Here is a 24,464-nt window from a genome sequence, read left to right on the forward strand (position 1 = left end):
ACAGACTGTTCCTACGCTTTGCGTTCGAGGGGAAGGCATATCAGTACAGAGTCTTGCCCAAGGTTCCTACCACTCCCTTCCGGGACCAGGTGGTGAACCTGCAAGCGCTGCCTTAGGAGGAGGCAGACCCAGCCCTAGCTTTGTTAGGTCTCGTCTGTGCTCTTCACGCTTACATAGACCAGACTCAAAGCTTTAGGACCTCAGAGCAACTCTTTGTCTGTTACAGAGGCCAGCAGAAGGGAAAGGCTGTCTCCAAGCAGAGGTTAGCCCACTGGATAGTGGATGCTATCGTCTTGGCTTACCAGTCCCAAGACGGCAACCCCATCTGTGTATCCTCTACGGTACCCGCTACCCTACTCAGCTAGCCCCGTGTCTTTCCCTTGACTCCTCTCTGGCGGTGTTCTTCCCCCTTGGAACCAGGTTGGAACCACCCCAGAGACTGCCATATGTTGTACTACCCTGCTAGGTTAGTCCTTATGTGTATTCCGCCACCTCTCCTTCCATTGAAGGACGTGGCTCCGCAGCGTACCATCTCCCTAGACGGGCACGCTTCCCAGCATTATCCAATATTCACACTGAGTGGGTCTTGCAGAAACAGCAGTGACTGACATCCCTGCTTGGAGCCTTGACTTCTGCACCATCTAAGCGCGGTCCAGTGCGCTCAAACAGGACGCTGGAAGGGCCAGCATCCTGGCGTGTTGGTAGGATCCCCAATTCGTTGGTCAGTTTCGACGTGCATCGAATGTGACCGACTGAAAGGAAACGTCTCGGTTACGTATACAACCCTCGTTCCCTGAAGGAGGGAACGGAGACATACGTCCCGTCGCCAGGTGCTGCGCTTCCGCTAGGGGGCCGAGTCACTAGTTCGGCTCCTCAACAGAAAACAATGATGCGGCATTCCACTTCCTTATTTATACCCGCGCTGCGGGGCAGTGAGTGGAATGCGTGAATCGCATGCCAATCTTCATTGGCTCGTTTTTAAACACTCAAAGTAGATTGGTCTCTGAAAACAGATCCCCAATTCGTCGGTCAGTTCCGATGTACATCTCCGTTCCCTCCTTCAGGGAACGAGGGTTACATACGTAACCGATACGTTTTCCTTGCTCCATCCATTATACTCTGGGATTTATAGCACTTTATAGTCATGATTTTGAAGATCCCATGAAGGAAAGAACAAGGAAAAACAAATTTAGACACTGTAGATTTTGTAAACTTTTCTTAATCTTATGGGGTATTTCTATTTATGTTCCTTCATTTCACTTTTGCATTTCCATTGGATGTTTTTTTTTAAAGGGAAATTTCACTTTAAACATGTTTTATGTTTACATATTACATTTGTGATCCGAGTTTCATAAATGGTATTTAATTATTATTATATTATGGTATTTTTAATAAGTTCTTTGAAATCTTTTAAGTTGTGTCTTGGTGCAACTATTTACCTTTTATATTTTGTATACTTTTATTTGTTTGTGTGAGGGTTTTTTGTTTGTTTTTAATAACATTTTTTAATAACATTTTAATAAAAAAAATTGACACTTCATGTGATTATTCGCTTTGACCTGTTGGTAACAGCAGAAGCTGTTATCAATTAGATTTGCTAATGCCTTATGTGGAATTTTGTGGGCTTAGCATGAATAGTCATAGTTATACATACTGAGCAACATTACTATTATATTCTATGCAAAATGGCAAACTCTTTACTAACATTAGCACTTAAGACTAATGAAATACACTCATTTACTATTGATGTTTCCATTGTTCAGACAAACACACACACACACACACACACTAATATATATATATATATATATATATATATATATATATATATATATATATATATATATATATATATATATATATATATATATATATATATATATATATATATATATATATATATATATATATATATATATATATATATTATACACACACATGCTTTGATTAAACAACAAAATACACTAAATGTGATATTCTTTAGGATCATTTATTTTATTTATCTTCCTCCAAAATGTAAGCTATTTGTATGACGGGAGAGCAGATGTCTCTTATTAACTGTCAATGTGAAGAATGATATTCTGTCAGGTTTTTGTACTCTTTAATCCCTATTGGATTGTGAGAACTTTTCACCACATAAGGGACAAGGATCAGACAGCAATTGATGGGTCTCCCTCATTATGGGATATCAACTGGTGACGCACAGGACCAAATTATTGCAGCAAGGCCATCCATTACTTCTGACATTGTTCTTGGAGTTAGATGTTTAAGGGTTTCATGAATTTAGGGGAAGGGTGTAGTTGCTGGATGTGACAGAAGGGGCTCTATAAGTCGCTCTCTCCATACAGGGCACTGGAAAAGGACATATAATCAAGGGCGCCTGGGGGAGCATCGCCGCCCATGTACTTTGTCATGCGGCTGATACAGTATTCGGCTTGTTCTGGGGGCAGCTCCCTTCTCAGCTCCTCCACTGTAATGTATGCCTGCAGAATGTTGTTAAGAATGGATGCTTAGACAACAGGAGCCATATTTAGCAGATTCTCAAAGCATACATAGGTTCTTTTGTTGGTTCTTAGTTTGGAATTACCTTGTCAGAAGCTAGAATCTTGAAGGAGGCCATGACCTGTTCAGCAGTGTCAGTCTCTGCTGTCTCCCTTGTCATGAAGTCAATAAAGGCCTGGAAGGTGACAACTCCTGTGTTGTTGGGGTCCACCAGAGTCATAATGCGTGCAAATTCAACTTCACCCTAAAAAAAAGAATAGAAGGGTTTATGTGAGAGAATTTCTTAGAGAGAAAGTTGATTTTGTGTGCTGGTGTTTCTGAATAATTAATACAAAAAAGCTGTGGCAGTCATATTTTGATCTAGACTAAATGCACTCACCAGATCATAACCCATAGAAATGAGGCAAGCACGGAAGTCATCAGGATCCATCATGCCATTCCTCTTCTGAAAATACAAACATGAAGGTGCTTATTCTACAATTTGGACTATGTTGCATAACTTTGCTTATTCAAAGTAGAAACTAAAGACTCAATGTATTGCAAACCCGGTCAAAGTGGTTGAATGAGGCTCTGAACTCATTCAGCTGCTCCTGGCTGATGCCCTTGGCATCGCGGGTAAGAATCTGGTTCTCAACCTCATTGATTGTGCGGGCAATAGTGGTGAGGAGCTGCTCCCATCCCACACGGACATGCTGAAATATACATAAATAGAAAACAGAACACATGCCTTGTATGGAAGATGAGATCTGATGGAAATGGACGTCTAATTGCATAAAACACCTTACCTAATGACATTTAAAACTTCAAAGAGGAAATACATTTTAGAATGAATAGAAAATAGCTGGACGTCAGTACCTCCATAGTGTAGTTGGTGTGCTTGTTGTCAAAGATAAGACCCTCCTGGCTGAGCTGGTGGTCTCCCTCCAGTTTGTCAATATTGGATTTGTAATTAATGATGTTCTGTTCATATGTTTTCAGATTGCTCATCTGTTCCTCTAGGGAACCGGAAATGTCAATTGACACATGGCTGATCTCCTGTTGATCACGAGGAAGATTATTTCAGATATGTCAGTTTTAGTTTTTTCACACTATGTAATGCGACACTACTTTAAATGCGAGTAAGTGGTATGGTGAAACACCTCCATCTTGGTTTGAATCCAGGGTCCAATAATATTGGCCTGCCCACCAAACTGGCGCCTCAGCCTCTCATTGGACTGTTGCCTGGCCACTTCCTCTTGCACCATCTGGTCACGCATTGGGACTAATTGCTTCACCTGTTGTTGTGAAGGAACCAACATTTCTCAGTGGAGCCATTTTGAGATATGTTTTATTGCTGATTATGCTGAAATTGTAAACTATAGGTTATAAAGTACTCACAGCTTCCCATTTGTTGATAATATCCTGTGGGGATAGGACAGTGTAGGGATTCTCACCCACTACCTTGATCCCGTATGTCTGAGCTATCTTCAGGATCTCGTTATGAATGCCCATGATGGCCAAACGCTCCTTATCAGCTTCTGGTAGGGTGGCCTTGAATTGGTCATGGGCTGTGATCAAACTCTGAGGTTTATAAAAGCAGGAAAGAACAAAATGACGTTAAGACGTGGTGCGTAAGTAGTCAATGAAAGAAGGTACAAAAAGGGGGCAGTTAGAGAAGTTAAGAGAGTTTTAAGGGAACCACAAAAATGTCCTAGTCCCATAACAGATTGAGAAGATACTGAAGCTCAGTTAATGTTATTTAGGAAGATAAGAATTCCTTCAAGCATTTAGCTTTTGTCGTTCACCTGAATCTCCTCAATGCTGTGCACAATGAACATGTCTTGCAGATCTTCCATAGCTCCATCCATCCAGTTGTTGAAGGGCGCAGCCCTCTTGGCAAACTCCAGGTACAACTGATCAATTGTTTCCCACAGCTTTTCCACACGCTATACGGCAAATAAAGGAGAAATATTACAGCAGATCCACATCTTTTACATTCTGTATAAGACATATTTTGTTCACACTCTTCATTGCCTAAACTTGCAAAAGAGACTTTGTTTCTGTAAGTAGAATCTACATTGGTTTTTACCACGTTCTCAGTTCAAGAATTAGGCAATTGGGGAAGACAGAAGTACCATAACACCCAAGAGTTATATCATATACAGTGGGGAGAACAAGTATTTGATACACTGCCGTTTTTGCAGGTTTTCCTACTTACAAAGCATGTAGAGGTCTGTAATTTTTTATCATGGGTACACTTCAACTGAACAAAAACATCACATTGTATGATTTTTAAATAATTCATTTGCATTTTATTGCATGACATAAGTATTTGATCACCTACCAACCAGTAAGAATTCAGGCTCTCACAGACCTGTTAGTTTTTCTTTAAGAAGCCCTCCTGTTCTCCACTCATTACCTGTATTAACTGCACCTGTTTGAACTCATTACCTGTATAAAAGACACCTGTCCACACACTCAATCAAACAGACTCCAACCTCTACACAATGGCCAAGACCAGAGAGCTGTGTAAGGACATCAGGGATAAAATTGTAGACCTGCACAAGGCTGGGATGGGCTACAGGACAATGGGCAAGCAACTTGGTGAGAAGGCAACAACTGTTGGCGCAATTATTAGAAAATGGAAGACGTTCAAGATGACAGTCAATCTCCCTCGTGGGGCATCAATGATCATGAGGAAGGTGAGGGATCAGCCCAGAACTACACGGCAGGACCTGGTCAATGACCTGAAGAGAACTGGGACCACAGTCTCAAAGAAAACCATTAGTAACACACTACGCCGTCATGGATTAAAATCCTGCAGTGCACGCAAGGTCCCCCTGCTCAAGCTAGCACATGTCCAGGCCCGTCTGAAGCTTTTCGGTCTAAACTCCACTCGCCGTGTTTGGAGGCTGTGTACAACCTCAAGAACACCATTCCAACCGTGAAGCATGGAGGTGGAAACATCATTCTTTGGGGATGCTTTTCTGCAAAGGGGACAGGACGACTGCACCGTATTGAGGGGAGGATGGATGGGGCCATGTATCGTGAGATCTTGGCCAACAACAACAACGACCCGAAACACACAGCCAGGGCAACTAAGGAGTGGCTCCGTAAGAAGCATCTCAAGGTCCTGGAGTGGCCTAGCCAGTCTCCAGACCTGAACCCAATAGAAAATCTTTGGAGGGAGCTCAAAGTCCATATTGCTCAGCGACAGCCCCGAAACCTGAAGGATCTGGAAAAGGTCTGTATGGAGGAGTGGGCCAAAATCCCTGCTGCAGTGTGTGCAAACCTGGTCAAGAACTATAGGTAATATCTGTAATTGCAAACAAAGGTTTCTGTACAAAATATTTAGTTCTGCTTTTCTGATGTATCAAATACTTATGTCATTCAATAAAATGCAAATTAATTACTTAAAAATCATACAATGTGATTTTCAGGATTTTTGTCACTCACAGTTGAAGTGTACCTATGATACAAATTACAGACCTCTACATGCTTTGTAAGTAGGAAAACCTGCAAAATCGGCAGTGTATCAAATACTTGTTCTCCCCACTGAACATGTACCTCCAGTGATTCTCTCCTTTTCTGGGTCAGGGTGCCCAGGTTGTCCCACTGGTCACAGATGCCCTGGCATCGAGCATTGATGGTGGCAGCATCATAATAGTCCAGTTCACTAAAGAACAGCACATCTTTATCATCATTATCATTACCTACTTTAAAATGTGTACGATTTCAAGAGAGCTGAAGTGTATCTATTTTACTTGAGCTCCTGTGCAATGGCAGCGATCTGTTCCACTCTGTCCTGGTGAGCAGCCAGGTCGCTCTCAAAGGCCTCGTGTTTCCTCATCAGAGCACGGATCTCCATCAGAGAGGCTGACTCATAGTCCTTCTGAGACAGCAGCTCCACCTTTCCTGTGTTGAGCATTACACAATGAGAATGAATTTGTCAGCTGTCAAAGTAGTTTAAATGGCTGACTTAAAATTCGTGCATAATACCTGTGGTCCATGATTCATGCAAGGTAGACTTTTGCTTAAACTTTTCAGCCAGGTGATCCAGTCTCTCCAGACGACGGATTTCTGTGAGCAGCCACTCCTCATAGCCTTTCTCTACCTGCTCCAGACCCTTCCAGGCATTGGCGATGTCCTGCAGAAGGGGACGCCGAGTAGAATATACTTTCAACTCTGAAAGGTACTTGAAAGCCATGGTCATTTACCACATATACATGTTTTAAGAGAAATGGAACAGCACATACTGAAACCATTTTGCCTTCAGAGGGCATGAAGGCAGGCCTGTTGCTGAGCCTCAGCTTGGTCTGTAGGGTGTTGAAGTTTATCTCCAGCTGACATTTCTCCTGAACTTTGGGTGGCTTATGCACACGACGATAATCCCTGAAATCCTCCAGCTTCTGTTGCATGGCATGCATGGTCTGCTCGGCCACACGGTTCTCCAACCAGGGGATGGTCCTTTGGATCCACTCCAGAAGCTAAGGAGAAAAATGTAAGTGTATGTTTAAGTGGGATGAAGAAGAAACCTTGTGGAGAACCGAGACTCAGCAAAACTAGCAGACACATGTTTAAAGAAATTAACAAAACTTTGTCCATCTAATAGAGGATTTGAGTGTTCTCACCTCGCTAGCCAGTTTCTCGTATTCTTCCATCAGCTTCTCGTTTTCCTGATTCACGGCCAATACTTTGCAAATCCTGTTAGCTGCTGTCTCAGCCTGGAGGACAGGGTGACTGATTACAAAGGGGAAATAAGGTGGGCAATTACATTCTAAAAGGAGCGACTCTCCTTCCTATACAGATGTTCATCTCCAGAAGAATTCCCATACCTGCTCTGCACCAGCGAAAGCATGGTAGAAACATGACACATAGGTCATGATGGCCTTCTCATCAGGTTTTGGAGTGTTCACAATGTCTGATATGGAGACAAACAAACTATTCAGGAAACCATTTTTACATTTTAAAACATGAAATCACATGATTCTCCAAGAGGTCGTACCATCTGCATCAAGCATTTTAGGGATGTCAAGGTACTTCTCTGCTACCTCAAAAGCAGTGTTGAGGTTGCCAATGGGGTCATCCTGCAAGGGCAGACAAAGCCAGGAAGAAAGTCAATGAAGAATTAATAGATAAACAAAAGAAACATTTTCCACTCTCCTCAACTGAACATTGCTAGAAAAGACAGTTAATCATATACCATCACGGCAAAATTTTGTTCATACTCATTCACATCATATCCACTGTTTTTATACGTGACACATGCCATTTTATACACTACAGACAATTAGTGACATCATAAACAGGCAAAAATGTAATCCATTTATGAGAACATTTTAGAAAAATTCATATTTTTACAAAAATTTGATGGTGTCAGACGGTAATACCATGGCAGATTGATATTTACCATGATTTATACCATGATTACCATATTCATGTACAATGGTATTTACATTGTGCGCCAAAATACTATTAAAAAACAATTCCATGGTATTGCTATAGGATATGTACAAAAAGAAACATGATATTACCATGGTATCATAACAAAACAAAAAAACACAGTAGTGTCAAAACCCAGTAATTCATATTATAGATGAATAAAACAGACAAAACAAATTAGACCTTTTTCTCCACTTCAATAAGAAAAAGTGTTCAATTTTAGTGTCAATATTCAGCTCTCCTTTTTTAGAAGCAATAAACAGTGCATTCACAGCCCAAGAGACAAAGTTAGTTACCAACAGGTCATTGATGACAGGTATAGTGTGAGTGAAAAGGTGAGTTTTGACTGAAACAGAGCAGATGGATGGACATATAGCTAATGAACAAAAAAGAAGGCAGAGATGCATGATGAAAGTGACTGAAAGGGGGTGATGGCACCTTGCGCAGTTTGGCGTAATCGATGAGGTCAGGTCTGTGTCTGTGGATGAGGGCACAGAGAGCCAGGCCATCCTTCCAACTAAGACACAGACCACAAGCAAAGGAGGAAAACAAGAAAGAGAAAGAACAAGAAAAGAATCATGGGAATGATTAACAAAATGATAAGTGTTGTGCAGAGGCTCTATGTGAGAGTTTAGAAGCATGATGGGTAATGAAGATGAGTTTTAACAGAAATAATGCACACATGTGCGCACTAACGCACGGACAAGAGCCATAATCAGTTAAACAGAGTATGGGATAGTGAAATTAAGCCAACATGCTGTTCTCTCCCATGGTCAGCAGGAGTAAAGCAAAAATCACCTGATGTGGAAGTTCTGCACGTTGACATTCCTGTAGGGGGCAGTCTTCCTCTGACACCACAGCAGCAAGCCCTCCTTAGCAGAGGTCTCTGTGAGGGTCAGGTCAGATCATTTGCACTTACTACACAAAATAATGATGTTGAACCCTTGACCTTACCCTTCAACATATTTTAAAGATATGCTCATTTGACCTCATTCATGAAACATTCGTAAGTATGAGTAAATTCAAGTAATTTGCTCCTAAAATGGAATACGCCTCTGGATTCACAAATGCTTCATAAACCTCAGATTTGATATTTAAATGTGTATGTTAATGAATTCCAGTCATTTGTAAATAGGATGCACATGCATGAATTCATAATTTGCAGAATCCCAGACCATGAATTACAACGAATCGCTTCTGGATTCCTCTCTCATATTTGACACCATTATATTGCATGAATATAAAAGAGACTTATTGGCCAACATGCCTAGAAAAATTACTGTGTGCAGAGAGCCGCGGGAATGGCCAGTAGCGCGAGTGCACCTGCATGCCACATCGGTCTCGAGTTCCACTGTCGTCACTCCTCCTTTTATCCTTTCAGTGCTACTTCATGGGACTCAAAACTGGCGTGGTGTGCAGCAAGCCCATTAAAACTGGCGCCACCGGCCTCACTTCGTTCCCGCGGCTCTTGGCCCTGCCCTGCTTTTCAGAATTAAGACCCTCATCCATCCCTTGGGTCATTTTTACCCGATATTAATATTTTTTAAACATTTAAAAATTCAGTGTTCATCAGAGTGGTCCAAGACCTTAGGACTTTTGTCACACTTGAACCACAAATACACACAAAAAATTGTCTGGATCCGAGGAGTTTATGTGGTTGAAACAAAACAAAGAAACAAATTTGACCCCCTTAGGAATGAATGGAATGCTTCAGTATACATGGAAAAAGCTCATAAACTTAAACAAAAAATTATTATTCATAATTATTATTTATAATGTCTACATGTGTATCTGAATGTATTCTAAAGAGACAAACTCAAGAACTAACTTTAGGACCCAGCAGAACAGCTCATTTGCTCCATATGGAGCTATAAGGCCATCTTAATATAAGGCATTAAACATGCAAAAAAAAGGCCTACTACTGATTCTCCGTAATCACTAATACAATGGCTCTGGCAAATGTAAAAATTTGCTTTTGTGCGATGCTTCATCTACATTGCGGTGTCAATAAAAGTTCAAAGCGACATTCAAACCAACCAGTGTAACATAAACAAAAAAAATCAGTGGACCTTAAAATAAACACAAGACTGCAGAGGTGCTAATGTGTCAGATGTTTGGAGTCTCTCACCCTCCACTGAAATGTCCTGGATTGCAAAGCGCAGAATGATGGTCCAGATCATACCAAGGGTCATTTTCACATTGCCATCCACAATCTCTGCAAGTCAGAACAGCCAGACAAACCAGTCTCAAAGTACAGTTATGGAAAGGGACAATACTAGAGGGGCTTAAGGTGACAATATTAGAGCATCTGAAGGAGATGTCATTTTTATCCTCACCTTCAGCACCGATGGAAACCAACTTGACTCCTTTGCTGCTGATATAGTCCAGGGCCTTGTTTACGTTGGCGATCTTGTGAAAACGCATTTTGCCTTTGTCTGGTTTAGGGAGTCTCTCACCTGATACCACACAAACAAAAAGAATCAATTCATAAGTGCGTGTATATTCCTTTCCTTCATGTGAGGCTATTAATAGGGGAAGTGTAAAAGTAATAACATCTTTACATGAGCTACATTTGGGAACGTGAAAAAGTTCTATGCATATGCATATACAAAGATCAGAGATATGGGAAATGCGGACTATGAACGCACGACCAATAGAGGAATATATTTTTATTTATTTTATATATTTTATGGCAAATATAGGCAAAACACTGTTTTACACTGTCCCTGATACAGAAGGGGATCCAGCGTCAAATCTTGCATATTTTCCTCAAAGTTATTTTACCCAGAGGTGCTAAAGTATACTTATTTAATGTCCAGATCGTTTCACATGTGCAAACCTGATATTGGCCAATGTAATACATGAACAGAACACTGATATGGGACACTGAGCACATATAAACAACAAACCAAGCAAGACCCTTACCTGAGATAACCTCCAGCAGCAGCATGAGTTTAAGTCCATTCCTGAAGTCTTCCTCAATGTTCTCGATCTGTGTCCCTGCCTTACGCAGGTGAGAGTTGCACCAGGCAGTGAAGGTCTGAGGGGAGGGGGGGGGGGGGGGATACAATATAGGTAGGTCACATAGAAATAAAGCATGATGTCATTTTACTTGAAATAATTTAATGTAGATAAAAATAAGTTTTAAATGCATAAGAGCAGGTCTAGGCTTACAACAGAATATCAAAACCAAGTAAAATGATGAAGACGTTTGTCCCCACATTTGAATATCTGAGGTGGCATTTTTTGTTTCTGTGGCATTTATGCCTTGAGCAAAGGTTAATTCTGACCCTGGCCTACACATAGAGTTGGATCTATAAGCAGCGTTGACTGTACATGCCTCACTGGGAGCCCCAGCGTAAGAGAGAAGGCAACAGAGATCGAATAAGGTGACTGAAGAATGCCAAGGACCAACGTAATTTGATGTAAGGCTGGAAGTGGAGACTCTTTTGCAGCAGGTGGCCCCCCTTCAAATCACCCCTCCTCAGCCAAAGATCACCAAAATTAGCCTGTGACCCATGGGAGGGAGGTGAAGAAGAGGAGGAGGAGAGGGGGACTGAAGGAAGCTATATCGGGGAGCCATGAGACACCAGCAGACAGCTGAAAGCACAGCATTCCTGGAACAGACGCTCAAAACACTATACAGCAAAAGAAAATGCTTGATGTTCCACAGTACTGGGCCCATTTATTTTATATAACACTTAGGCTACTCATAAAACATTGGATTGTATTAAAAAACAATCAACTTTGCTGAGTGTTGGGTTAAATAAGAGTTAATAAGACTGAATGATATAACACGAATTTCAAGAAATGAGAAGGGCCACCCAAGTATGTGCACCAGGAATATGAAACATTTTTCTTGGGCGTCCTTGAACTCACCACATTGTGAATGAGAGTATAAATATTTAGTCAAGCAACAGGTTGGTCGTTCAGAAATAACTTGGCATGTCGGTAATGGTTTCATTGCGTTTTCACAGGCTTATATCTTTAGTGTGATCAATCAAGGTTTCTGCATATACTCCTTTTGCCAAATAATTTTTCTCATATACAAAACAGTCGGCTTTGAATAATAGCTTTTAAATAGCTTCAGAGTATTATTGAAATGGTTAGGACAATGCTTAATGGACTTAATGGTGCAAACTGCAATAGCCAAAACAGCTTGCAAAAATATAAAGCACACAGACTTTTGCAGTAAAACTGTTCTGATGTCTGATACTGTACTATGATGACTACAGCAGAGACAGTCTCTATCACTGAGGCATCATTTTAGCCTTGCGATCCAATGGCACTCCAGTTACATCATCACGTCAACCATCCCTGTCATATGCATCTGTGCAAAAGCTTTGCATTTATGAGTCAGCATTTATGTGACAGGGCATTGTTTAAAGTGAAGAATGCACAATTCAGTCAGAGACGCATGCACACACAACAGAGTTTTATAATATATTCTACATATTATTGTATATTTTTTATAAATTAAAGGGCCATCGCAGATTGGGTTTTATGTCTATTTATTATTTTAACATTTAATATTTTAATAAACAAAACATTTGCATATTTGGCAATTCTGATTCTTTCACAGGTAAGTATATATACCCTTATATAGCTATATATAAGTATATATACCTAAGGTGTCCATGTTACAGTGTAATTATAGGTTTAAGGAGTAAAACTAATTTACTATAACTTACTTTAGGGTTAGGATTAGGGTTTGGTTTAGGGTTAGTTGCATGTAATTATGCACAATTTACAGTAATTATATAGTATTAAAATAGTAACTATACATGTAACAAGGACACTAAAGAATTTCACCTATAAGAGAAAATCCTGCCTTATAGCCTTGTTCTTATTAGTGGATCAAAACTGCTGCCAGATTATTTACGCTCTACAGATGATAGCAAAGCCATAAGCACATTTCATTGGATCACACGTCCTTTATTACCGTAGCAGGACGAAATTACTGAAGCTACAGTAGGTATTCCTAATAACAACTGCTTGTTGACACCACCTTAAAAGTATAGCCTTAAAATACTTAAACATACTTTAAACCTTCCGTCCAAAATGTAAATAAGCTTTTATTGTAAATCTGTTGCTACCTGTACATTTCAGAGGGCTATGGAAATATTTTAATTATATGGATGGATATCACACTATTTCACACTACTAAAGGAAGGACAAGCAACAAAATCAACTGTTAAAGTCATTCTATTAACCAGAAGTTCATGAAAGATGTGCTATAATATGTATCATCACTTTAGTCTACTGTACTCTATACTACAGTCTGTCATCACTTTAGTCTACTTTAAGTTATAGCAGCTGGATAATGTCAAGATCATGGTAATGAACGTTAAAGGGAACTAGTGTTCTTTTTGTATAATTTTGTTAAACTTTTTATTTCAATTTTATTTTTATATTTTCTGTTTTCACTTTAATTTTAGCTTAAGTTTGTATTTATTTGTTTTTGTTAAATATGTCTTTACAGTTTTTTAATAATCATTCAATTAATATTTATCAATTAATAATTAAATTATCAATTTATTAGTTTTAGTTCTTTTAGTACTACAACTAAACGAAAGTGAGAAATGTTGCCTTGGAAACTAGCTGAAATAAAAAGTTTAAGTTGTTATATATACAGCTCTGGAAAAATTAAGAGACCACTTAACATTGATTTCTCAATGTTAAGTGGTCTCTTAATTTTTCCGGAGCTGTGTATATATTCCATTAAACATTTATTTTGTTTCAAGTAAAAAAAAACTTTTTTTTTTTTTAATGGGTTTGGTTTTAGTTTTCGTTAACGACAGTAACCATGATGGGAACACTACCTAGACGTAAAGTAACATCACCACTGCAATCGACACTAATAAAAATACATAGCAAAAATTCCTTATGTTTGGTCACATAATAATTACTGACAGAAACTACAGAGGGAATAAATGTGGCTGTGAGAAATTGTAGGATGGGTTGAGGCACATTCAGGTGAAAGGGCTGAATGTAGGATTCTGGGTAACATGATATTTACAGTTTGAAGGGCTGGCATTTAAAGCTATAACCTAGCTATGGCATTGCATTTGACTTTTGTCTGCACAGCAAAAGCAATATAAGCTATTTAAATTCACCTTAGCACCTTTCTTTAACATTAAGGTTGTACAAAACCTAAAGACACCTAACGTGGAAATCAATTGATCGAGTGTGAAGGGGAATTGACCAAAAGAAACCTGCAACCAATTATGATTATTGTCCTATTATAAGTTCCACCCTCTTGTATTGTTGTCATTTAAATGGGCATGAAAGTCAATCCCGCCTGAAATAAATTTACCTGGCTGACCTGCTCTCCTACAGTAAATTACCCCTTTCCCACCCCCATGCTTTCATTAGGTAGTTTATAGAAGCTCCCCTACAAGGACACCTCTTCTGGAATAGCAACTGCCATTTGATCGTACTCATGACTTTCTTCACCCCCCATTTCCCACCTCCACCCCCTTCTACACCCCTACCGTGTGCCTGAAGAAAGTGCACACCTATCTCTAACCCTCAGGTTCTGTGCTAGGCATTGGGGTTCCTTAATAGAATGGGGGGAAAATACATATACATTTTTCCTCTAACACATTTAATTTGATGAAATATGCATACGTTTAGTTGCATTTTGTAAAGAAGGAAAGGGGAAACTTTGAAATTAGGTAACATCCAGCACAAATGCTTCTTTCTTTTTTTGCTAAGCATAAAGCATATCTTATTTATAAAAAAAAATATTAGTACTCAAGTAAAAAGTGCTTTGAGTGTAATACTTTTTGAGACTACAGAAGTAAGTGTCCATAAAGTGTCCATGAAACCCTCATGTTGGTGACATTTCACATGCCGCTGGTGCAGGTAACTGGATGAGGCCTGGACTATACATAAACCATGGCTCAAACTGATGACTATACAGGCAAGGACAGTAGAAAGATTCTGGGACACAACAGAAATGTATAATCAAAATAAATCTCTCAGTCCTCTTTAATCAAAACCCAATGGTCCACTTGGCTTCCCTTTGCAGGATCTGACGCACAGGTCTCTCCATCTAATAAACTAGTCCTAACAGGTGGCAAAGGGACCAAGAAAAACACAAGGACGCCAAGGAAGGCTTAAAGGAATAACAGCCCACAATAATAGGTCATAAATGCAAGGAAGCCTATTATTAGGTCTTTTTGAAGAGAATTGTGACGTGTGACAGTTCTGCATTAACAGAATTGCTTACATTCAGGTGCAAAAAAAAAAATGCTCTGTGTTCAAGCTTTATTTAGATCTCTTTCAGCTTCCACAACGTGATCGCTAGGCTGCCAGGAGTACACATAAAAATACATCAACAGTATGACAAAAACAGAAAGCTACTGCAAAATCAAAACACCAAAACCATTTTACCACCCTATACAGTGAACATTCAAAATTATACATTTTCCTTTGGGAAAATTCATTTAATAAGTAATTGACAAACCCAGCAACATTTTTTGTTGTTTTTTGTTCTGTACACTCGGTAAAGGTTCTATATGGCACCAAAAGTGGTTCTTCGTCATAATCATAGAGGAACCACTTTTGGTGCTATATAGCACCATATCTTAACATGTTCTGTATATGGTAGCGGTGCTATATAGCACCTTAGTCAAAGAACCGGTGAAGAACCTCTGAGGAACCACCAAAATTAGTGCTATACAGCACTTAAAAAGGTTCCCCTATTATTGCGAGCCAATAACCATTTTTGATGCCATATAGAACCTTTTTTTTTTTTTTTTTTTTTTTTTTGTGTAGCATATCTTTCGAAATTGTTTACTTTGGGTTTTTACCAGAAATATATCAGCATTAAAAGCACTAATGTGCTTTTTGTGCGTGCATGCGAGTGTGTGTGTGGAAGAACTATTAGGCTATATATACATATACAAACTATCATCAAACATACAATTGATCTAGAATTAAAAGTAGCTAGTTTTAAGTGTCTGGTTTAAACTGCATTACACAATAAGGTTGCAAAGATCTGGATGAAAAACAAATCATATACAATTTAGTTTGACCTCCTGAGGTTGATGATGATCATTTTTGAAGGTTGAGCACCATCAAGTCAGATTTTGTACCCTATTCATGGAACGTGCCAGTTTCTTGGCGTTAGACTTAGTTTCTTAGACCAACTTGACCTTCCCATCTAAAGCTCACAAAACTATCATGTGAGTGTCAGTGTGGTAGTGAGAGTGAGTGCACTCAGTAAGAAAGAAAGGCGTGCGCTCCCAACAGGATGTAAATAAATCTGCAGTGTAGTCATGTTAAATCCTTGCTTATTAATAAACACCTCTGAACATTAACTGCAAGTCATTTAATTCGAATCAACAGACGATGAACAAACTGCTTGGATTAATGGGTTAAGGGGACAGAATGGGGCCAGTATTTTTAGTTGTAGAATCTATTTGCGGCTGTCAGTGCTGCTTAACCACTTCCTCCATTTCGAACACTTGACTCTCCTCTCTTACAGACCGTCGCCACATCTGTTACCGTCACTTTGGTGGAGTTGCCTAATGCAACGTACCTGCAGTAGTTTTCTGAAATGCATGTGGGCTACTTAATTTCTGCTCAAAGCTATAAACAGACACATAAACGATTTCACATACAAATATCGTATGTGTGATTTATGTCTATTTGTTATATGTTATGACAGTACATCAATGACCATTTCTGGTTTGCTAATGTAAATTATTTTTAACCAAATGTATACTTAGTTGAATTAATGTTAGCATTTTAATTAAGCAATATTTTTTTTTTAAGTCAATGGGTTTACGCTGAAATTAGACACTTTTCCAACCATTCGAGTTGCTCAAGTCAGCGAGGTCACAGCTGATTGGTCCGTATCACTATGCGGTATATGACGCGCGGATTCGACGCTACAGTGTAGGTAACCTCAATGTGCAATGCCAAGACATTTTATTAAGAGTCTTACAGTTTTGACATTACAATATTGCTTTACAGTCCATAAGGTTAGCAATTAAAACGATTCAAACTAACTTGAATTTCTTTCTTTTTTCAATCTGTTAACTAATTGACTACGTAAACCGTTATAAAGAAAATCATAAGGCAATATTTTACCTTCCTCTGCTGCTTCTCCCAGGCCGGGTCCAGTAACAGGTCGCGATCCCAATCGTTCTCTTGGGTCATGTATTCCTCAGTCGTAGTCATCATGTAAGAACTGTATTGCACTTGCGTTTCAATCGCTGTCATTTTGCCGTCTTCTCTTGGGGTCTTTAGTATCCCCTCAACCTACACAACCTAATTTATTTACCTCTTAATTCAACATACACGCCCGTGTCGTACAATCGGAGTCCCGTGAGGGTTTGGAGAGAGAAGACAGACCCCTGCCTGCGGTAACTGCTCCCACCGGCCGATGAGCTGACAGCTGGTGCCCAAACTCTACAAGTAACGGAGCCCAATATGTGTGACTAACTGCTGCAGTATTTGGTCACAACTTCATTTCCTAAAAGGTGATGGGCGGGATTTAAGAACGGTGCAGAACGAACAGCGTTCAATCAGACTGAGTATTGAGTAAACAAAAGCACGTTCTTAAGAGTGTCAAGCAAGTTTGGTTTATGCTTGTGTAAGTTCTCACTCACAAGCAAAAATACAATTACTATGCTGTTTATTATGCATTTAGATTTCGATAAAATCTCAACCCCAATAGCTAAACATGAAAAGCAAAAAATAATGAATAAAACAAGACAATAAATACGATTTAAGCTTCATTTATTGAACTTTACAAGAAGAAAATACAAAGATCGTGGCACTAAAGCCAGTTTGCAAATAAAAAACGTTAGGATTCAGATTCAGACATTAAGACAATTACATAGACCACAATGAAAGTTGCCCAGTCAGGCCTAGAAAAAAAAGGATCAATGATACTTGAACTTCCCTGAAGTACTGAATATTTCAGTTCTCGATTATCTACAATCATAGTTTTTCTACAAATAATGATCCACTGCCCAGCTTTTCAAGAAAATCAGAGGTGAAGATTTAAGTCATTGGAAGGTTGTGAAAGACAGAAAATCAATATGCATAAATGTAAAGGGTTCTAAATTTTGAAAGAGATTTGAGGTTTTTTAATCATTAGAGGAAAGCACAAAATGATTTCAGATAGGAAAAAGTTGTGTATCAAGTGACTGAATAGGCGTACCTTTAACAAGGGCTTTCAAACACCCACAAAATCGATTTCTCTGACAAATTTGCAGCCGACTGTCCCTATGTTGAGCTGAAAGAGCTTATTTATCCCTGTATGTGGACAACATTCAAAATCATGCTCAATCTTTACCCTGAGAGAACTGAGAAAACAGGAAAATAGAGGGTTTTCTTTCATGAGCAATTTGCAGAAGTAATCTGAATAAAAAACCCTCGTCTTAGACTTTAAAAAAAAAATCAGTGTGTTGCAGTGGAATCTTGTGAGACTGAAATGGTGGTAGTAGACAAAGTTGAGGTGGATGTGAGCTGCACACATTGGTTACTCACCTACGAGATCATTGCCCTACTTTAGGACAGCTCTGCACCCTTCTTAAGTATTCAAACACAGTTGTAGCGCCTCATCTCGCCAACTGGAAGTGCTTCAAAAAGACTAAATGCCAGAGAACAAGCCAAGGCAAATGTCAGCCATTCTTCCCTCTAACTGCTTGAGAAAACACTTGGAAATTTATTTCCAGCTCAACTTGAATGCATACTGCCAGAAAACAAAACTCAAAGGCACTAAAACCTTTCATCATGAGAATTTGGGGCAAAAAGTATAACTCTTTAGATAAACATGTATATCAAAAAATTCAACAAATAACCCAGAAAAGTACTAGATTTTCTACCAATTAGGTTTCAGATACAATACCAAACCATGAGCATTTTGGGAAGCTAAAGGAGCCGATTCTACTGCTCCAGGCTTAAAGAAAAAAAACAATTCCCCCTCAATAGGCACTGATCCAACCACAGAACAGAAAAGATGTGACATCCCCATTGTGTTGACTGTACTGTCAGTAAAAAAAAAACTGATGTGGGCTTGTTCTGAGCCTCTCTAGTAGGCGTGTTAGAATCATGGGGAAGTGTATAATCGAGGTGCAGGCGTGGTTGGGGGCAAATGGCTTTACCTTAGTGGGGAGCACGTCCGAGGCATTGTGGGGCGCTAATTCTCTTCCCCCGTCATGCTCAACTTGGCGTCCTGAGGCCCGGGAGCCATTTTAGCTGTAGTTAGCGAAAAGGGAAAATGTGGCTGGAACAGCAGTAATAATAATAACAAGATACATGCACTATTTATAATACAAAACAGACAATTTACTGTGTAGAATCATTTGTGTGGAGCCCTGGTGTGCTGCCAAAAGCTACACCTCCACCAATTTTCCATCTCAATTCTATCATACATCAAATTGAGAACATTAACATTACAGTGGATGTTTGCCTGTGAAGTGTAATCAAATAGATTATGTCGAATGTAGAGTGGTGAGATTATGGGTTGCGTGTGCTAAGTGAGATTTGTGTGTGTACCCCACCATATTTCTTTGGAATGAAAGACTGAAGACTGCCTGAGGGGCATTCTAGGAAAAGAGGACATACATAACATGATTAAACAAACCATTCTTTTTTATCATACCTTCCAATTGCAATCATTATTCATTTTTATTGTATCTGAAGGGAAGCTACTCAATCATCATAACATCTGTATCACATGAGCAAAACATCCACTGCAGATGGTATGACACTTTGGGTAGATTCCCTTCATAAACTTTACAACGGTTTGAAACCTCTGGCACTAGTTACATGGACTTTAACCTTAATGAATTATTCACACACTTTCAGTTTATAATGTTATAACATGAACGTTTAATTGAATAGCCTAAAATGCTCATGAACTGAGACAGAACATTTTTTTTCCTTAAGAACAAAAATACAATTGCATGAAGCACTTCACTGTTTTTTTTTCTTTTCACTCTTATAACCAATTGCCTTAACTAGCTATATGTCAGGCCTGAACAAGTTTTACACCCCCCCATCCCTAAATAACTAAGTGTTTCCACCCCAAAGCCCATGAAATAACTTCACGACTCTAAGAATAAAGAGACTATGATAACGTAAATGTGAACAAAATAAATGGTCAGAGAAACATAATAGTAATTGCATGGGGCTACTTTCAAAGGAAACAAGAACGTAAAAACCTCATTCTCTTTTAAAGACATTTGAGGGGTTAACACCCGTACTCATAAGTCAATACTCCCAAGTATTCTGTCCATGTAAGAGAAAGATGCAAGGCCAGAGATGGCAGTTGTTTGCTCTTTAAATCCTGCAAAACATGCATAATTGCTACTGGCAGGCTATAGAACAATTTCTGTTTGCTATTTCGCAACAACGGCATCTCAAACTCTTTCAGAGTCAATAGAGGTATCCGAATGGAAAACATTTAGAACATTGAATATGCCTATCGAGTGACAAATTAAGTGTTTCTGTTTTGCAGTTAATCTATTCTTACCTCTCTTTCACGACAGGCGATTTTAATATAAATTTTATTGTTGTCGAACTGGGCAGCGTAACCATCTGCACTAGTGAGGCAGTGGTTAGAGCATTTAAGTACAGGTTTGTGGATTTGTTTGGTACGGATTCACCTAAATATGTCCATATCCACCACCCTTACTCAAATAGTACTATACGAAAAGTATGATGTGCATGTGATTGTGGTGCTCATGTAAGCTAAGGGATCAGCCAAACTGTTAACATTGTGTTCTCACTCGCTCACTCACACTCACACACACAGGTCCTCTGTATATTTTATCTAAACTACGCTGTCTTCCTAGGCGCTGTGAAATTTAACATCAGTCTAAGCCAAAAACAATATACTGACAATAATTTGGAGGAGTCTTGCTCCTTTGCTAAACTATGAATTGAATAAAACTGTGCCCAATCTGAAGTACATGGTTTTTACAAAAGTCTGTACACCAAAAAAAAAAAAAAAAATTATTTTCACAAGGCACAGTCATTTGACTTCAGAGAACGTTTGACCAGACACAATGGTCAAAGAGTATTTTATCTATAAAATTGACAGCTAATGTAATTCTGAGCACTTTGAGGAAAGAAAAAAACGAGGAGCTCAGAATTAAAATGGCCTTGTAAACGTCTACATTCTGTACATAATGACATTTGACATTATGAGGGTGAAAGATAACTGCGAAACGAAAATAATCGAAGTTTGATGTAGCAGTAACAATTCAATTTATCCCTTTCCTCCGGTTTATTTTGTCATGTAGGACCAAAACTGACGCGCACGCACACACACATTTTCACAGCCATACATGTGTGCACACACTCATGCGAGACATTGGGGGCTATCGATATGGGGACTCAGATGTGTGTTGGTGAGAATAATCAGGATGGCGTAGGAGGGGCTCCTTGTGTGTTGAAGTTGGCTCATACACTCTTGGTGAAGCTGTGGTGCCAGGGGCGGCCATCTGTTGCACATCCATTGGGCCTGGATGCACCATGGGCATCGGAGGGGGTGGTGGCGGCGGTGGCGGATAGCTGTACTGGTACTGCTGATAATGCTGGTATTGCTGATATTGCTGGTACTGTTGGTACTGCTGGTACTGTTGGTAGTACTCTGCATAGCACCTGGTATGGATAAAGAATAGGTTACATTACATGTGCTTTATTCACATAAAATAATTTATATTGTACCAATTTATACATGTAGCAAAACATTTAGGTTGCCTTTACCTTGCAATTGGGTCTCCATTTTTAACTGCAGGTAGTTCTGGACCACCAGGTGGTGTTGGGAGCAGGGCTCGTCGTTTGGGTCGTGTCTGGGAGAACGGCTGGGGAACGGGGTCAGGCAGTAATGGGGCCGCACGCCGTATTGGACTTCGGTCTCGGTCGGATTTGGTCACAGCCTGCTGTTCGGCCAGAACTTGTTGTCCCTGCTCAAAGAATCGGGCCCGAGCGGCTTCAAAAACGGCTTGGGGGTCAGGCTCTGTGCCTCCCATGGTACCATAAGCTGGACTGGCGCCGTACAGAGAGGAATTTGCTCCGTAGGCAGGGTTAATTGCGGTGGCACCCGGAGGAGCCTCTGCTTCATTGGGGTAGCCATTCGTAGTCTGGCTTGTCGTCGAGCTGAGCACCTGGTCTGCAACAGCACTGTAGACTTGGCTTGCCAGGGCACCATAGACCGCAGCACTGACAGGTTTGCCATCAACCCTGGAAGTGGTCAAGTCTTTCAGAGCTGCAAAAGTCGGGTCAGTGCTCGCAGTATTATAGAAAGAGTTGTGGACACTCTGCTGCACCTGAAGAGGAAGCCCAGCAGCGGCAGCAGCAGCTGCAGCTAAGACAGCAGCCTGACTCTGGTGGTGCTCCATGGGAGGCCTGTTGATTGGGCATTCTCCTGCAAAGTGGCCATGTGCACCACAGCTGGCACACGGGACCTTGTTTGTGGTCTGCTGTACCTTCGAAAGCTCCACTGCAAGTGGACGTCCCATAAAAGAGGTCCCATGAAGACCCTCAATGGCTTGTTCTGCATCCTCTTTGCGCTCCATGTGCACAAAGGCGTAGCCTGTTAAAGAGGAGAGCTTGGCTGCAAGAGAACAAGTCATAATGTTATACAACGACAAGAATTATGCACTGACACAAAGCAGGTGTATTATAAAGACATACTTACTCTTTACTTTGTCACAATCAAGAACTTTGCCGTAAGCCGAGAAGAGATCATACAGGTCTTCAACTGAACAGGAAGCACACAGGTTCCCCACAAATACTTTGGTGGAATTGAGGGGCCTCCCTTTGGATTCCTCAACTACAAGGCTCCGGCCACGGTACTCTCGACCATTCAGATCACGGATGGCACGGTCAGCAGCCCCTTCTCCCTGCAGATGGACAAAGGCAAACTGCCTCAGTACAGTTATGTGCACCACTTCTCCGTAAGGGGCAAAAAGTGATATTAGGTCATCTTGTGTGGTTTCCAAATCCAGATTCCCAACAAAGAGCTTCACTGCGTTGTTGTCGTCCATTGCACCCCAGAATACCTAGAAATAGGGAACAAGCCTTATTTCTTACTTTTTGGCGGCAAGAACCAATTCATACTAAAACTAAATGGGTCTGAAATTTAAGGAAGTCTTTTCAAACGTAAGTTGTATCGGTTCAGCTGAACAAAGAGCACTGATACACCACAAATCGAATTACGCACGTTTTCCCATTTCGCTACACTACTTTTTCATTGTTTTTCTATTTAAATATGCGTTAAGTATGTTTGACTTTTTAGCTTAAATTATTTCATTTAAATTTGACTAACTTTAAAAAGTTTTAACAATAACAAACACGTCTATAGACCTTGCGTGATGTATTCATTCCTCTAACTTATCCCGTTTCGCGTTTTAAAACGCAAAACGCGTTCTGCGTAAATACTAAATAGCCCCATATTATAGTTCATCGCGCCAATCTAATAGAGTGATAGACACAAGCAAAAAGGGAAAAATGCAAAAAAAAAACTCCGACTATTAGAGTTATTAAACAAACCCCGCACTAGCCCGCCAGAAGCGGTGACGCGCTGCTAATATGCGCTACGCAGTCGCTTCTAGAAAGCGCTGAGCTCACCGAGTATAGCTAATGACAACTGGCGGTGATTTAAAAGCATTGTGTTAGCCAGCTGACTTTGAACAGCTTCTTCGAAACTGTCGCACCTGCCAACCCCGTAAGACGCGCTATTTGTGTCCATATACACAATAAAGGCATTTTAAAAATCACATAATTAGCACGCGCGTAGTTAGCTAGCCACGCGCTAGCTTGTTAGCAACCATAAACAAGGAAATACAAAAATGAACGCTCATCATACTCACTGTTAAAACAATTCAGGGAAAGCGGGAACAAATACGACCAAAATCTAATGAATAGATTCGAAGCGCTAGGTATCAGACACGACAAAAGTGTTTTGTCGACTCTCTCTCTTACCTAACGCGGTGGACAGACTTCATATCCGTTTCCCGACTATTTGACGGTGTGACGGTCGTCCGGTCCGTGCGAGTGCAAATAATAGGTGGAAGGATCCGAACGTTGTCAATTGTCATTATAAAGTAACGTTAGGCTATACTTAAATAGGCAATGTTCATAATTTCATAAGGAATAACGTTAACGTTGTTCTTTCAAATATTCGAAATGCGTGCACGGGGGGCACAAAGAGAAACAGAATGGCAGACGTGTTGTTTGCCTATATAAAGTCCCCTTAAAACATGGAAACCCAATGTGTGTTATGAGGACAAAATGTGCCACAAAGATGGCAACATCCAAAATCTTTGTCCGTGTGGCAAATTTTGGTCCCCATGAGGAAAACAGCTTATAAATCCTGACTGAATTATGTTTTTTGTTTTTTGGAAATGTAAAAATGCAGAAAGTTTTCTGTGATTGGGTAGCTTTAGGGGTAGGAGTAGGATTGGGGATACAATATACAGTTCTTTGTACCGTATAAAAAAAAATTATGTCTATGGAAAGTCGACATAAAACATGAAAACAACGTTTTTATGTTGTATAACTGTTCA

General features: G+C 40.0%; 2 protein-coding genes across 7 annotated transcripts; both read right to left on the reverse strand.

The window, feature by feature from the left end:
- Positions 1-1,970: 1,970 nt before the first annotated feature.
- actn3a (actinin alpha 3a) lies at positions 1,971-17,426 on the reverse strand. 4 transcript variants are annotated; one of them, XM_079835682.1, is made up of 21 exons: positions 17,026-17,399; positions 10,849-10,963; positions 10,260-10,379; positions 10,052-10,138; positions 8,722-8,809; positions 8,362-8,440; positions 7,487-7,568; positions 7,317-7,402; positions 7,113-7,205; positions 6,738-6,968; positions 6,481-6,628; positions 6,246-6,396; positions 6,049-6,157; positions 4,287-4,427; positions 3,880-4,062; positions 3,642-3,776; positions 3,358-3,537; positions 3,048-3,194; positions 2,882-2,947; positions 2,588-2,746; positions 1,971-2,483 (listed from the first exon to the last, which is right to left on the reverse strand). In XM_079835682.1, the coding sequence occupies exons 1-21, from the start codon at positions 17,155-17,157 to the stop codon at positions 2,325-2,327; spliced, it is 2,691 nt and encodes an 896-aa protein (XP_079691808.1). In that variant the 5' UTR covers positions 17,158-17,399; the 3' UTR covers positions 1,971-2,324. The 4 variants fall into 4 exon arrangements, with proteins under 4 accessions (XP_079691808.1, XP_079691810.1, XP_079691811.1 ...); XM_079835684.1 differs by having other exon boundaries at positions 1,972-2,483; positions 7,113-7,221; positions 17,026-17,341; XM_079835685.1 differs by lacking the exon at positions 8,362-8,440 and having other exon boundaries at positions 1,972-2,483; positions 7,113-7,221; positions 17,026-17,426.
- A 233-nt stretch (positions 17,427-17,659) lies between these two features.
- rbm14a (RNA binding motif protein 14a) lies at positions 17,660-23,933 on the reverse strand. 3 transcript variants are annotated; one of them, XR_013817952.1, is made up of 5 exons: positions 23,881-23,933; positions 22,595-22,958; positions 21,661-22,510; positions 19,050-21,555; positions 17,660-18,535 (listed from the first exon to the last, which is right to left on the reverse strand). XR_013817952.1 is itself a non-coding variant. In XM_079835690.1 (4 exons), the coding sequence occupies exons 2-4, from the start codon at positions 22,941-22,943 to the stop codon at positions 21,273-21,275; spliced, it is 1,482 nt and encodes a 493-aa protein (XP_079691816.1). In that variant the 5' UTR covers positions 22,944-22,958; positions 23,881-23,933; the 3' UTR covers positions 17,660-21,272. The 3 variants fall into 3 exon arrangements, 2 of the variants coding, with proteins under 2 accessions (XP_079691816.1, XP_079691815.1); XM_079835690.1 differs by having other exon boundaries at positions 17,660-21,555; XM_079835689.1 differs by having other exon boundaries at positions 17,660-21,555; positions 23,769-23,928.
- Positions 23,934-24,464: the final 531 nt, after the last annotated feature.

This window comes from Gobio gobio, assembly GCF_949357685.1.
Source record: "Gobio gobio genome assembly, chromosome: 14".
NCBI lineage: Eukaryota > Metazoa > Chordata > Actinopteri > Cypriniformes > Gobionidae > Gobio > Gobio gobio.

What these genes read in the sequence shown, in the direction of transcription:
- actn3a (XM_079835682.1), bottom strand. Translation starts at nt 17,157, where the DNA reads ATGACAGCGATTGAAACGCAAGTGCAATACAGTTCTTACATGATGACT. An exon ending in CTTTCGCTGGTGCAGAGCAG is followed by an intron (nt 7,206 to 7,316) that starts GTATGGGAATTC and finishes CCTGTCCTCCAG; the next exon opens with GCTGAGACAGCAGCTAACAG. An exon ending in AGATTCTAGCTTCTGACAAG is followed by an intron (nt 2,484 to 2,587) that starts GTAATTCCAAAC and finishes AACATTCTGCAG; the next exon opens with GCATACATTACAGTGGAGGA.
- rbm14a (XM_079835690.1), bottom strand. Translation starts at nt 22,943, where the DNA reads ATGGACGACAACAACGCAGTGAAGCTCTTTGTTGGGAATCTGGATTTG. An exon ending in TGATTGTGACAAAGTAAAGA is followed by an intron (nt 22,511 to 22,594) that starts GTAAGTATGTCT and finishes GTTCTCTTGCAG; the next exon opens with CCAAGCTCTCCTCTTTAACA. An exon ending in AATGGAGACCCAATTGCAAG is followed by an intron (nt 21,556 to 21,660) that starts GTAAAGGCAACC and finishes TATCCATACCAG; the next exon opens with GTGCTATGCAGAGTACTACC.